At 34.0% G+C, this 15,488-nt stretch overlaps 1 protein-coding gene across 2 annotated transcripts in view; it reads left to right on the top strand.

Annotated features, from left to right (window-relative positions):
- Positions 1 to 10,357, top strand: part of LOC145660469 (glutathione S-transferase-like) — a 77,140-nt gene extending 66,783 nt beyond the window's left edge. For both annotated transcript variants that reach the window (XM_081725554.1, XM_081725547.1), the window contains exons 3-5: positions 6,759 to 6,926; positions 8,081 to 8,223; positions 9,016 to 10,357. In XM_081725554.1, the coding sequence (XP_081581680.1) occupies positions 6,759 to 6,926; positions 8,081 to 8,223; positions 9,016 to 9,183 (479 nt within the window). In that variant the 3' untranslated portion in view covers positions 9,184 to 10,357. The remainder of the gene's footprint in view (positions 1 to 6,758; positions 6,927 to 8,080; positions 8,224 to 9,015) is intronic.
- The last annotated feature ends 5,131 nt before the right edge of the window (positions 10,358 to 15,488 follow it).

The following is a 15,488-nucleotide window of genomic DNA, read 5'->3' as shown; positions in this document are numbered from 1 at the left end:
ACAGGATACATACCAAGAAGCTTCAGCATTGGAAAAATGAATTCAAAGAAAGATTCCGCGATATCAAAGATTAGCTCTCCCTGTATTCTGCTTCTTTCTGAACTGACATTAAGGAATGATCAACTCTCAGTCCTTTCGCGTGGGAGGCGCAGGTTCGATTCCCGTCGGGAGCTTATGTGATTCGGATTCCACGTTAATCAGTAGGGCCACGTCTCATATAGCCTCACTGCCAAACGGTACGTTAAACTCAAAATCAACTGATATATGCCACATGTAACATTAAAACAGTGTCTGAGGGCTAAAACTTGAGTGAACTAGTATTGTCTATGAGACTCGGATGTTTCTGTTTCATTTCGAATTTGAAAAAATGTACTTGTCGATTTATATCAAACGAATCTACTCCCCAAATTAATAATAATAATAATAATAATAATAATAATAATAATAATAATAATAATAATAATAATAATAATAATAATAATAATAATATTCAAACGGTGAATTTGGTACATAACTTTTCACAAATTAAGATTTCCTGCTCGAAGTGATTCTACCTAAGGAACGTCTAAGATGATTTTTCGTTTCTTTTACTTTTATTAAAATGTAAAACTTCCAAACAAATGTACAAGATTAAATCTAAACCTAATAGCTCTTTTTTTAATTAGTTTTTTATTGGTGAATGAATTCAAATACGATTTTTAATACAACGTAAAATATTAGTGAACTAATGAATGATACATAATCGGAAATGTATAAAATATATCACTTTCACTAAAATCACTACACTGAAAAATATATATTTTTTTTTTCATAATAATGAATTCAAATACGATTTTTGCATACAACGTAAAATGTTACTCACTAATGAATGATACATTTTTCAGAAATGTATAAAATATATCACTTTAATAAAATCACTAGACTGAAACATATGTTTTCTTTCTTTGCGTGTTTCATTTCACTATTCGTATAGTAAACTTGATAATGTATATAATTTTCAGACAGTTAGATATCCTCTTGTCACTCAATTTACGTCATAAAAATATATATCACTTTTCACTAAAATCACTACACTGAAAAATATTTTTTCTTCTTCTTTTTTTATCAACACATATCCATCTCATCGATGTCATCCACAGGTTGGGTATCAGTTTCCCCCACCATGATTGTGTTTGAATTCTGTCAAATAATTCATCCCTGATTGCTTCTATAATTTTTTGTTTACATAATACTTTCATTTCCAATTTTAATCTTTCATCATCAATGTTTATATCACCGTCCTTCTTCAAAGCCGAAGATACATTCGGAAAACTATTGTTCATTTCACTAATAATATTTTGTTCATTTACACACGTATGAATTGCCGCAAGTCCAGTACATGCAAGACATTGCGATTTCTCGCGACCCCGGAAACACACAAATCCACCAAGATGGGAGAAATTTTAGGGAAAAAGGATGAGAATGAAGAATAAGTCGATAATCATGTACATGTTCATACACTTACGATGCGTTCAACTCTGTGAATTCAATATCGTGCATACTATGTCCCGTTAAATTAATCTTTTTTTTTCCTTTGTATATTAAACAAACGTTTCCACTTTGCAAATATGTTAATAAAGCGCCATTATCTGCTTCTACTTTTTCAGTAAATCGTCCTGGTAGAATCACTTTTTGTCCTGCTTCAAAAGTCACACAAACCTTCTTTCCATATACGGTTGTAATTAATTTGCAATCTACAATACGATAGGTTTTATTAATTTCTAAGTCTTGTAATTTTGTAAAAGATACTAACGACGCTGCATTAAGTTTGGTTAATAAATTCATTGACGATGCCATCTTTAACTAATGAATAATATGTTCACTCTCGAAGACGTATTCTATATGTATGACCATTAAATCACCTTGTCCTCATTATCTTAAGAATTCGCAGGATACCTTTCTTAACATTATCTCTCGATGGAAATAATAATAATAAAGGACTCTCCTGCGTGAGACACAAAACTTAATACATTCACACAGGATTGAAAATTTCCAAGCTCATCGATTTTCCTTAACATTGTGTGAGAACGTGATGTCTTAAGAAATCCCACGAACAAAGATCATTTCTTTGATCACATAGGAAGTAAATCGTAAACGAAATAAGCTGAATTGCATAAATAATGAAATTTGCAACTAAGTAAGTTAGCGAATAGTGTAATGAGAGAATTTACTTATCATGGGTACAAAAGATTTATTACACTAATTTTACAACTAAACAAGGGCTAATGCTATATCCATACATATCAATTATTTATTAACTTGAGAAAGGCCTACGACTCGAATATGTGGGAAACAAAATTTGAAATACCGAAAAAAGTTATTTAAACTAATTAACATATATTTAAATGAATCTAAAAGTAATAAATTTTTCTTCACGAACTTTGAGATTGGTCTGAAACAGAGAGAGAGAAGCGTTGACGCCCTTATTATTATACTGAGCATCTAGTCTAGTAACACATGAAGGCAAAATTTGTATGTGATGTCTTGTACTTCCAAGTCGAGTTGCCATATTACACGATTTAACGGATATCTTCCAATTAAAGCCTTAATTTACAACAGTGAAAACAGAATGAATCCTTTTTCTATGACTTTTATAAGGAGTTCTGTCCGACATTGGATCTCATCATAAATTTTTGTAAAAGTATCGTCGATCTTGCTTCTCGATGTATTCTATCTCGTCTCGAGAATGAACTATATCATGAGGGACGTACCCTTCGCCACAGAATTAAGATTTGTTGTTCAAAGTAATTCTACTTAAGGAACGTCTAAGACGATTTTTCGTTTCTTTTATTTTTTATTAAAATGTAAATCTCCAAACCTAGCCATAAGAACAGAAACACGACTAAATGTAGAATGTTACACATGATGAACGGGAAAACAATTGTGTGCAACGATAAAGATGAAATCTTTCAGTTTAACGCCCCACGAATATCTAATTTAGGCTAAGATGAAAGGATGATTAAGGTATTTTAAATGAAATGATATTATGAGATGAAGCGGAAATACCACATGAGAATCAACGAACACGATGTTGTCCATCACAAATTTATTTATTTAATGTCCTACGATTATGCCCATTATGCTAAGGCATCATGAGCTAATATATTCGGTAGTCGAGCTAGGGACCATCATATACCAAATGTAAGCGCTTTGCCGCTGTGCCTTCTGCTCATCTTTTCACCACCTCCAGCTGTTCTAATAGCTAACACGGACATGTGGTGAACGTGATCCTGAGTTCGATTTACGGATGGGAGAGCATTGGAAGTCAAAAATAAAGCAAGTTTATTATGATAACTGTTTTCAAGAAACATATGAGCTTTTCCAAACGAATAAAATCTCCCCACCTCTCCCCTGCTACATTTAATATCCTTATTCAATTTCATTTCCTTATTCACACACATTATTTGATAGATGTATCAAAATATCATCTTTAGTAAATCTTATCTATTAACAGACTTATTTTTCATTACACAAACTCAGCGTTTTCGCATTCAGATTACACTATCTTCAGTCGCACGTGAGTATGTTCGTATGTGAAGACGACAGCAAACATACATGTAATCTCAAATGCTGTATACGTTTGAAAATACGATATTCACGATTCATGCAATGCGATATTCCCCTGAGCAACTAAGGTCTATTCGATCAAAGAACAGTCTGCAAACAAATTCTATTCCCATGAACACTTACAAGTGAATTCGTGAGAATCCCAAGACCAAATTAGATAAAACAAATAGTTCATAACCTACAGACATTTCGTGGGCGTAATCTTTTGTGCTATGGGAATGTTATAGCGCAATATTTCATCACGGCTTCAACTTAAGTGATTTTAATTACTTGTCATAGCAGACAACATCATGTGAATATCCATATAATACTTTTCACATGCAATACAATCAACCCTGCTGATTTGAGCATACACATTTTTTCATCCTACGTTTTAAAACATTATGATATGCTATGAGAAGTGCTTCCGCTACCAATACCTTTAAAAAACATCCAGGAACTACAACAATCATCTTATCAACTCAATTTCCTGAGAAGGTTCCAGACGAAAATTTTCCAGACGTTTCGTAAGAAACTTCTCAAACTCTTCGCAGAAAATCTGGGAGCTTCTATTCTTAGTATTACAAGATGGGTCTGGTGGGGCTAAGGTGTAGGGGGAATCTAGCTACCCAATACAAGACGACTAGAAAAAAAGGACGAAAAGTTTTTTTTTAATAACATCTAATCTATATGCGAGGCACTGACGTACAGTGATAGAGTGCCCACCTCAAGTTGGATTACTCCGTGCGAGGATTAATTCAACTCTAAATCGTGAAGTACTGGTCTCGCGTTCGATTCCGATGTACAATCTTTATTTCATAAGTTAACGAAGCTAAGTGCTTCGAAATGAAGAGCTTCGAACAATGTACATATCATATGCTACGCTAAAACCAATACATGAAATTCTTTTTTTTTTTTTTTTTTCATGCAAGAATTAATTCAATTCTAAATCGTAAAGCACCGGTCTTGCGTTTAGTGTACAGGTTCGATTCTCGATGAGAAAGCATTGAATATTTTAAGATATTAAGTATGCTCTTCGCTATTCAATACATAACGAAAAGACGAAAATCAATCAATCAATTGGGAAGCTTCGAACTTGATATTCAATCAATTGGGAAGCTTCGAACGTGATAACTAAAAGGACTCTCATCAAGATCTGGTAGCCGTCCCAAGAGTATGAGCATAGTAACAACGTTCGCTTACGTTCTTCGCAGGAGGGAGTGGTGTGGAGGGGTTTGGGAGGTTCAAATCCATAATGAAAAGACAAAAATCAATCAATCAATTCGGAAGCTTCGATCATGATAACTAATAGAACTCTCATCCCTCCAAGAGCATTTAGCTATTCAATACATAACGAAAATCAAAAATCAATCAATCAATTGGGGAGCTTCGCCGTCCAAGAGTATGAGCATAGTAACAACGTTCCCTTACGTTCTTCGCAGGAGGAAGTGGAGGGGTTTGGGGGTTCAAATTCATAACGAAAAGACAAAAATCAATCAATCAATTGGGAAGCTTCGATCATGATAACTGATAGGACTCTGATCCGTCCACCAGTATGAGCATCCAAGACTATGAAGGTCAAGAGCATCTAGCTATTCAATACATAACGAAAAGCAAAATCAATCAATCAATTGGAAAACTTCGATCATGATAACTGATAGGACTATCAATTGGGGAGCTTCGATCATGATAACTTCTGTGCTATCCGTAAAAGGCTATGAACATAGCAACTAAAGGCTTGTCGAAACTTGCCTCCCAATTCCAGGGCTATGAACATAGCAACTAAAGAGGAGTAGGGGTGACGGAGGTTCAAATAAACCAAAATTTTCCCACGCGTTTCTGTGCTAGCCGTAAAAGGCTATGAACATAGCAACTAAAGGCTTGTCGAAACTTGACTTCGACATATTCGGCTTTCCAGGAGAAGCAGGGGTGGCGGGGGTTCAAATAACTAAACAATATAAGATGAGGAGACGAAAAAAGGCATGTTTTATCTTGTTTTTTACATCTGGTAGGCGTCCAAGAGTATACTTCCTTATTCTAGCATAGCAACACACTGGTTTAGGCCAGTTTAGGGCCAAAATTAGGCCAAAATTTTCCCACGCTTATGAAGGCCCTCTATTCTACTACACTCTGGACCAACGAATCTAAATTCCAACTTTTCGCTTTCCAATGGTACAAGTGTGTGCGTCTCCGTCCCAAAAAACGCTTTTATCAGGAACCTACAGCAAGGCATTAAAAAGATAGCATCATTGTTTAGGGATGCTTTACATGTTACCAAGTCGATAATTTAGTCCGAATTAATGGAATAATTGATAAAAATGTGTTTCACAACTTTTAAGTGAGGCATGGAATTTCATCAAGAACGTAAATTTGAGGCAGTTTGTTCTACAACAGCATTACCATCTCAAACATTTTTCCAACTTTTGCAGTAATTATTTGCAATGCAAAGATATTTACATCACCAACAAATGGAATAGTTACCGGATTTGTTACCCATCGATCTCATGCAAGATGAATTTGACAGGACAGTCCATTAATAAATGCTAGCAAATATTGGTCATTATTGAAAGATTCTTTAGAACTACTGGAGTCGCATAGCTCCGCAAAAGTAGAATAAATTAATCAAACAAATAGTTATACCCTCTGACTTAAAATGCTTCTTTGATCTCAGGGGTTTTGGCCTTTGGCTGTTTTTACCCAGATCTTTTGTTCGGGGCTCTTATGTCGTGGAATCTTTTAGACCCGAGCACTTTTGACGCGAGGCCATTTTAACACGAACCTTTCTTCCTCGTTCTTTTCTCCGGGTCCTGACATTTAATCAATCCAACCCTCATGTCCGGCAAAATAAGGACAATTGGAGTCAGAAAGGGCATTCAGTCGTAAAAACAATGCAAAACCATTATAATGAGTCCTCTAATAGCAGTATACCTATGATTATGATTCAAATAAACATTATCAACTACTTCTGCTAATAACACAATTCTATTTGACAAAAGAATATATTACAAAATTATTTAAAATGAACAGGAAACCTCTTAGTATCTTTTAAACACGTAAAGAGACAGGCGTTTATGATTAAGGTTTTGTACAATAATTCTTTTCCTGTATGAAAATAATGAATAAATGTATAAATGTTACAATAACATATTTTTTAAAAATATAATAATTTGTAGCTATGCCATTTGGGAAGGTTCCAGTGCTGGAGTTCGATGGAAAAAGGATAAATCAGTCTGTAGCGATCTGTCGTTTCTTGGGGAAGAAGTTTAATCTAGCTCCGAAAGATGACTTTCAGCAGCTGCAATGCGATGCTTTAGTGGATACATTGATGGATTTACGGGATGGTAAGTGAAAAGAAAGTACTAAAGTTAATAGACAAAGTAAAATGATCGAATGTGAAATACTGAATATCTGATTAGGTTGAAACAAATAAGCCTCCTTATATCGCCTATATCATATAAGTACCGTAATTCATACTTATTATGAATACTTCTGATATCTGTAGTTGTTTTATATGATAAAACAACTAAAACAGGGTTTCTCAACCTGGGGGTCGCGATCACTAGAGAGGTCGCGAGAGGGGTTCATGGGGGTCGCGAAGATAAGCGGAAGATGAATGAACTGACTAAATTTGATTTTAATGCATTCGCTTTTAGGAAAGTTACTGTAACCACTATATGTAAAAAATGGATTCTACTATTATAGAAATAGATGGATATCGTGAGATCTCCGCAATAGGTATAATAAAAATCTCACACAAGCTTATTACAAACCAGAAATTACAAGGGGTTCGCTGGCAAGAGGATGTGATAAAATCGGGTCGTGATAGGAATTAGGTTGAGAACCACTATAGTAGAAATTACGCCTCTACGATTTACGAGATTTTAATTTATTGTAATTTTAACATTATTTATTTATTTGCACTATTTAACATATTTGAACTTCCTGTCTCCAATATGAACTAAAGCGGGCCATTTAAACTAAATCCACATTACTAACATGAAAATAGCAGTAAAACGTTTCTAACATGTAACGTTTAAGAGATGTGTTGTCTTCATTTGTCTTTAGAGGATGGTCCAAATGTCTTGTCTATCCCTACGGAAAGGTACAAGAACAATAAAAGAATGATAGAATAATGTCAGACACATGTACTAGATTTACTTGATCACTGTCACTATCATTCCCTAACATTGTCACTATCCAAAAGGTTCTATAAACACCATCACTATGGTACAAGATGATGCGCGCCATGTCATATGTGATATTTTACGTTGTATAGCATTGGTGATTCTTGCAAAGGCTGTCATTAACAGTATTCCTCAAATACTAGTTGTCTGGGATCGCTCTCGGAGAAAAACGCTCATTGTATAAACATTGCTGCTACGAGACATAAAGGATTCCAACTTATTCATATACATTTCCAGCCTTTTACAAGGGATTAGAAAACATTTAAACCACCCTATACATTATGTTAAATAGAATATGTTTCTTCTTTCAGAGTTAAGAAAATATGTATTTGCTGCTAATGCAGAAGAGAAGAAGAATCTTGAACAAACTCTGAAGAATGAGCTGGTACCATTCTACTTCTCAAGATTTGATGAAACGATCAAAAACAATGGAGGATATTTCGTTGGAGGAAATGTAAGCTCTTTATGCCTTTATTAGATCACATAAGTAGTTTTAAATTCATTTAATTAGTATGAGTAAAATTCTCTTTAAGCTGTTTCATACCTGCACAACCTAGATTTTTCGCCCAATTGATGTATACGGGGCTAACACTCTCCTTTCTTTTCTTTGCAATGAGGGAAGATGTTAATATGCTAGTTTGGTGAAACTTATTTTTTCTTCAAATCTATTTCAGTAAATCTTAGTGAAAACTTCCTTAGTGATCCTTCAGCGATACTTTGTGAGCATTTTTAGAACATAACAATCATACATGTGAATTTTGTGACCTAAAGTTCTTTGAATATTACATTCATAACAAGCATGAATACGTAGGCATTATAGGGAATTCAAATTCATAAATGAATATAACCAAATTAGAAAAAAAACTCAAAACAGATTTCAGATTTTCAACGGATTTGGCATACAGGCTTATATAATACAAAATTTATTTTGACAAAGTAGGGGACATTCAAGAAAACTTGAAGAGGAAATCAATAAAATCAAACAATTAAAGTTTCAGTTAATTTCAAAGGAAACAAAATATAACCCTTAATTTAAAAATGGCCGTAAAACAAAGATGGTTCAGACATTCAACATCCTTAAGAATGTATCTTTCATATACTTCTCGTGAATCATTTTCTTCCTGTGCGGAAAGCAGGAGCTGTGGCTAGTACTATATAAATGGATAAGTTGAATTATGTTAAGTTTGATAATTATCTGAATATGTACATGAAAATAATTTTTAAAATTTTGAATTATCATTTTCAGCTTACTTGGGTGGACTTGTTCTTTGCTGCAACTATCGAAATGTTTCAAGGCACATTAGACAAGGAAATTCTTGAAAAGTATCCCAATTTCAAGGGTTTAGTTGTGAAAGTTCTTAATCTTCCAGGAATCAAAGACTGGTTACAGAAGAGACCCGAACAAGAATCTTAGATACGTCTTCTTTTTTTTATGGGAATGTGGCATACATATAATATATGCTAATTACTTTGTTCCTTGAATATGATATTGTAATTAAAATGCTCTTTAGTGTAAAATATAAAGATAGAATGTAACTATTTTTTCACTGTACACTCATGTCCAAAATGATTGTCGCATATCTATAACTGTCTTCTTGTAAGAATATAATTTGATAATGATTTTGCAGGGCACTTTTAATACTGATACTATGTGCATAATCGGGAAATGTATATTTGTGGTACATTTCATAGGAAAAGAACTATAAATACGAAAATTAGAATGAGTAAAACAAAATGTTGCTAAATGGAGAAGAAAGTTTTGTTTTCGTTTCATTGTTCTCATTTACGGGTACTGCTCTTTTGATATGAAATTTGCCACATACATGTCTTTACCGACTATACACATACTAACATTATAAGAAATACCGGGCGAATTCATTATCAAATTATATTCGTAGAACAACATATTTATAGACATGCGACAATAATTTTGAACATGAGTGTACATGTAAAACCTTGTCACCAAGAGGTTGTCATGTAAAAATACTGAAGTTGAACTTGGTATATACAACTACTATAAACGAAAATTTCCTCAATTTTATCATAAAACCACGATTACACATGAAAAATTAGAGGATACAGTACTAATATTTATGTACGGCTTTTCTCTAATGTTCTGGTTTACAATATATTAAGGCTTGCGAAAGAACATAACGTCATCTTTATCTATTTTTATTTCGATTTATTTTTGTTACTTGATTCGATATGAGTATACAAAACAAATAGGAATTTAAAAGAATCGTAGATTAGGGCTTTTTCCTTCTCAAATTTGGGAATACAAAACAAAAGTACTTCGCCTAGTTATTTCCTGATTTGAAAAAGAAGTTCCTGGAAACTGTTAAAACTTAGCAGGAACAAGATACATCGTAAATATATAATGTCTTAGGTAAGGGTACTATGCACAATGTTTAAATTCGATTTTACAACTGATACTTTGTAAATAAGCACCCATTGAACTTAATGGATGCATGACAGGTGACCGTCTTTGTCTTTATAGTTCTTAACTTCCACATTACCATTCCTGGATGTTTTTCTTACAATTCTTTACTCTTGATATCGTGATCTATTAAATAAAATTATTGTGAAAACATGTCTCTTTCATTCTTTACAACACCTTTCTCCTATAAATTTTGTATTTGCGCAACGGACCTTCAGATGCACAAAACTACATTTAAGATCGTTTGATTACTGTTGTGTGGAAATAGAGATGCAAAAAAGCCGGCTTTTTTGAATCGATAGTTTTTTTCACATAAAAAGCCGGCTTTTTTGGAAAAAAAAACCGAGAATTTTGGAAATTTTGACTTTTTTCATTTTCATGATTTTATTTTATCCAAATAGCTTTTTCATAGTATATTCTATAGTTAGATAAGATTTCCACGACCTGAATGCCATATTTAGCTCTGTAATTCACCATCAAGATGAATGGAGCACATATTTTACGAATTAAAGCTAACATGAAGAATGTAGTATTTGAGGGCAATTTTACAGGTTATTTAACTTTATTTTAACTTTTGAGTTATCGACATTTTTTCCTTCTCTAGATCATTTTAGTTTGTCATCCATGTTTCATTTCTAAGAGCTTAGTACTCCAGCTTCTAGCACGAAAGTTAAACTTACGTTTTTCTATATATCCGTCAAAGCATACGTTTTTCAATATGTCCGTCAAACTGTATTTCCACATTTCTGTTATACTGTAGTTGTGCAATGATTTAGCAATAATTTTCCAGATACAACCTTGAATACCAATTTATACAAATAATCAATAGCGGATTTAGAAAAGTACTTTGGGAGGGGTTTCTCTGATTGTTTCGTTTTTTAAAAAGTCCTAATTTTATTTGGGAGCAGCTTGAAGTTTATGAGTACAGGCATAACTGATATTTCGTTTCGTTTATATGTTTAGCAATAATCTTCCGGATACAACCTTGAAGATCATTTTATACTGAGAATCAGTGGCGAATTTAAAAAAGTGTTTTGGGAGGGGTTTTCTTACTACTAATGTTTAGTTTTTCTAAACATTCGTAATTTTTATTTGACGGGAGCTTAAAGTTTATGAGTAAAGGCATAACTAATAGATATTTCGTTCGTTTTAGACATTCCACAACTTTGGAGAACAGGCTTCAGTCCGAAAGACCGATCCTCTAACCTTCGCAAAACCGTCACTGCTGGTAATTAGTAATAATAACGATTTAAAAACAATAAGAAAGGAAGTCGGCCAACTCCTACACTCCTAGTCGGCCAGCACACGCACTATTTCTACATTCTCAGATGGAATGAAGGAAGGCTTTGTCAGAATGGTCGAATGTTGGGTTGAATCCCGGACTTCCCGATAGAAGCGCAAAAGTCAACCACTCAGTCACGTTTGTTGTGCAGTTGTATTTAGCTTAACTTAAATATATTCCGTATCTTTTTTTTTTTTTTTTTTTTTTTTTGTTCCGTAATGATATGTTGAATCCCTCTTGTTAAAAATTCAGAAAACTTGAGGACTGGGTAAACCGTGATGGTGGTCAAGGGCGCCCATGTTGTGGTTTCCAAGGAGGGGCAAGTATAAGCGACGTTTCAAAAATAGTTTCAAATTTTGCTGTAACTAATGTAAAAATCCTATTGGATTTTCAATATTCTGAAGTACGTTTTCCTCTAGGGGGGGGCAAGCGCCCCCTTAACCCCCCTGATGGGCGCCCTTGATGGTGGTTATAAAAAACTTGACTGTAGAATTTCAAGAATATACAGAACCATGTGCAGCCTTTAATTGTATCATACAAATCTAAGTATTTCCCTTATGTTTTATTTTAATTTTATTTTGTTTCAAAAAGAGGGTATGGAATATTTTGAAGTAAAAATACTACATACAATTTTGCTAGTTATTTGTGTATTTTTTCAAAGAAGTTTTTACTCTTAGGGTTGGCCCGTTTACACCAGCTGTTTTTTTTTAAATAACTGGTTTAAACTAAAAAAATTAAAAGAACAAAAATGCGAATCGTGTGAACTTCATGGTGACGTTTCACATGTCAAACCATCTGCATTAGTCTTATTTCCTTTTCACCTTTTAATCAAGGTGTCCCATGTTCAATTCTCGGTCGAACCACAACCCTTCTTTCATGTGTAAACCAAGTACTCTTTCGGATGTCACTTTAAGCGAAAGTCTTCTCCTTGATAACCTCGGTATTACGTAAGGATGTTAAGCCTAAACATACAAAACGAAACCAAATTATATATTTCTGCATGCCTGTTGTTTTATAAAGAAGCGAAGGTTGCTTAAATATATTGATTAAAATTGGTAAAATTTATCGATTGCCTACTTAGCTTCCAACATTAGCTTGGATTGGACTTTCAATGATACCTACGTACTAAATTTGTAATTTAATACCTCAGTTTTAGAAAAATAAACACACTGCTGAACAAGACTGCACTTATTTAATATAAAAACACATTTACACGTGACGTTTCGATCTTCTATCCAAGATCCTCATCAGACGTACACTCACGTCTGATGAGGATCTTGGATAGAAGATCGAAACGTCACGTGTAAATGTGTTTTTATATTAAATAAGTGCAGTCTTGTTCAGCAGTGTGTTTATTTTTCTGATTTTATTCGTAAGACGTTGACTATGATTGTGTGTCACTCAGTTTTAGCGTACTGATTATAATACGTTGACCTTTAAATTTTACATACAAATTAAATTTTACAGGATTTTCCCGTTATTGTTTTACATTTAAAAGAATGACGGGATTTTCCCGATGGCTAGGGCGGGAGTTTCTCAATTTAAGAAATTTACTGACCGGACTTCTTTAAGCTTATGGGACCTCTTCCAGCATAACCCCGTTGTTGAATAATAACACCAAGGCGAAACAAACTTATTTCTGTGAATATGTAATATAAATACATAAAGCAAAATATCTAAATCAAAAAACCTGGTTTAAACCCCAAAAAAGCCTAGTTTAAACTGCCCCCCAAAACGGGTTTTTGGCATTTTCAGAAACAACCATGGTTCTTGCCAACTCTGCTTACTTTTGTATATAGGAGGTTAAAATGTGTTTATTATATACATTGGTTAATCCTTTGGAATTCATAATGTAAAAATGTTGAAGTAAAATTGTTTAAAATATCTTTTCGAAATTCATGGTTTACTTTCGAGGTTTTATATTATTATCGGCATCAACCACTAATTAAATGACTTTCTGTGTTATAGAGAAGCGAAACAAAGTCTGCTTTATCGATTTAAAGCAGAATTTTGAAAAAAGCCCAAAATTTCCCAAGCAAAAAAGCAAAGCAGAAAAAAACGAGTTTTTTTTCCAAAAAAGCCGTTTTTTTTTCGAGCCCTTGCATCTCTATGTGGAAATGCTTTCAATCAGAGTTTCTCAGACTGCGGTTCTCTTAGATTGATCATTGATAATAAAAATAAGAAAGCAGAAAAATGACATTCCAGTGAACTGTATATCACATACTGTAGTTCAGAATATCAAACACGTCGAGATTACCCCCCCAAAAAAAAAAAAAAAAAAATACTGCAGATTATATAATTAAAAGGGTAAACATACTTATATAAGTTCTAATAGCTTATATAGATGTATTATCAGGCCATAAAATATTATTTATAGTCTTCAATTATTTTTTTTTTATAAAACGTGTATTTTTCTTCTGTTCATATTTATGGGGGAAAATTATCTTTCTTTGATAAACCTAAAAATTGATACTGTACGATAACCACGCCATCTGCTGAATTTTTATGAAACAATACACTAATCAAACTTTTCAATATGACTCTGGCTAGACGATAGACAATATATAATATAGTCAAGGAGATATAGACCTAGTCCAAACCTTAAAACAAAATACTTAATAATGCAAGAAAAATTTATTACCACATTAGTTTTCTACGTATATCCCTTCCCGGGCCACACACACTCCTGAGATCGGTGGTAGAGGCTATGGACACTCTAGGAAATTTGCTCACTGGAATCCTGTTCTGTACACCGTCACATTCGCTTGAATCGATGCAATATCTTCAAAATTTTCTCCCTCGAGAGCAGATTTGAACTTAGGGAAGAGTATGAAGTCCGTTTGAAACAAATCAGGGTATATGAGGATGTTCAAGAACTGTGACCCTTCTTTTGTTAAACAACTGACACACCAAAGAAACTGGTGTAGGCCAGTGCACTTTGCATTGACTAAAACAATTCTGTCAATACGCGTTCTGTTCATTCTATACATTTTAGTCCTGGTTTTATTGCATTTAACACAACTTGATTGGAGCACGTTGCTATTTTTTCTCAGTACTGACAATGAATAAAGAATCACTAATGTAACGGTGGTGCTGAACAGTATTCGAGTGGACGAATTTCCTAGGGCATTCCAGAGCTTCTACGACCGGTCCCGCGAGTGTCTTGTCCAGGATTAGATGTATGCAAAAAACTAAAGCAATAATAAATTGTTCCGGCATCGTTAAGTATTTTATTTCGAGGTAGTCGAGAAACGTATTGAACACACTGAGTATATTAATCGACAGATGAGGCATCTCCTTTCTTCAAATTGTTATAAATCCCTTAATAGACCTGCCCGCTCATCAAACGGCTAGCACATGCGCCTTTGTTTAATATAGTTGCAGATTCGACTTTCGGTGGGAAACCATTAAGCGCATCAAATTTCACCTTGCATTTGGAAAGTCCATGTCTCATATAGCTTCGGTAATAAAAATAGACACTATACTTCAATAGTCGAACAAACAAAAGTTCCAAAATAGAGTAACAGGTTACTTTCTATTCGCATCTCTCTTCTCACTTTTCTAAGATACGCCTTATCAAACTTCTTGGGAACTCCGGATCCTTCCAAAATGTTATTTAACCTATTTAACCGAATCATAACGAACCAATTCTTTGTCTTAAGGAAGTCGAAGGCTCGTCCATGCAGAAATAAGGCTTTTCCGTTTGATTGTATACTATACCAAAATGATCCACTCTGGACTTATTTCTGCCTCCTCAATCTCTACAGTATGTACAGAAGAAGTCCTGAGTGACTGGCTGATCAACGCCCAGATTAAACTGCTTAAGCTAAAAACATTTGGACACTGTATAATTTGTGACGTAAGGGATTACTAAGGAAGACTTTTGGAAGTTTGATCAGAAAGCGGGAGGGGAAATACGAAGGCAATCCCAAAAAAAGGTCTCCTACTTTTTGGGGGCGTAGAGAAACTTTTAATACGGTTGTTGGCAACACTGTTGTGG

The sequence above is a fragment of the Thermobia domestica genome, chromosome 1 (genome assembly GCF_964235325.1).
Source record: "Thermobia domestica chromosome 1, izTheDome1.hap1.1, whole genome shotgun sequence".
Lineage (NCBI taxonomy): Eukaryota > Metazoa > Arthropoda > Insecta > Zygentoma > Lepismatidae > Thermobia > Thermobia domestica.
The sequence above is the reverse complement of the archived record's forward strand: the minus strand, read 5'-3'. Positions and strand labels throughout refer to the sequence as shown.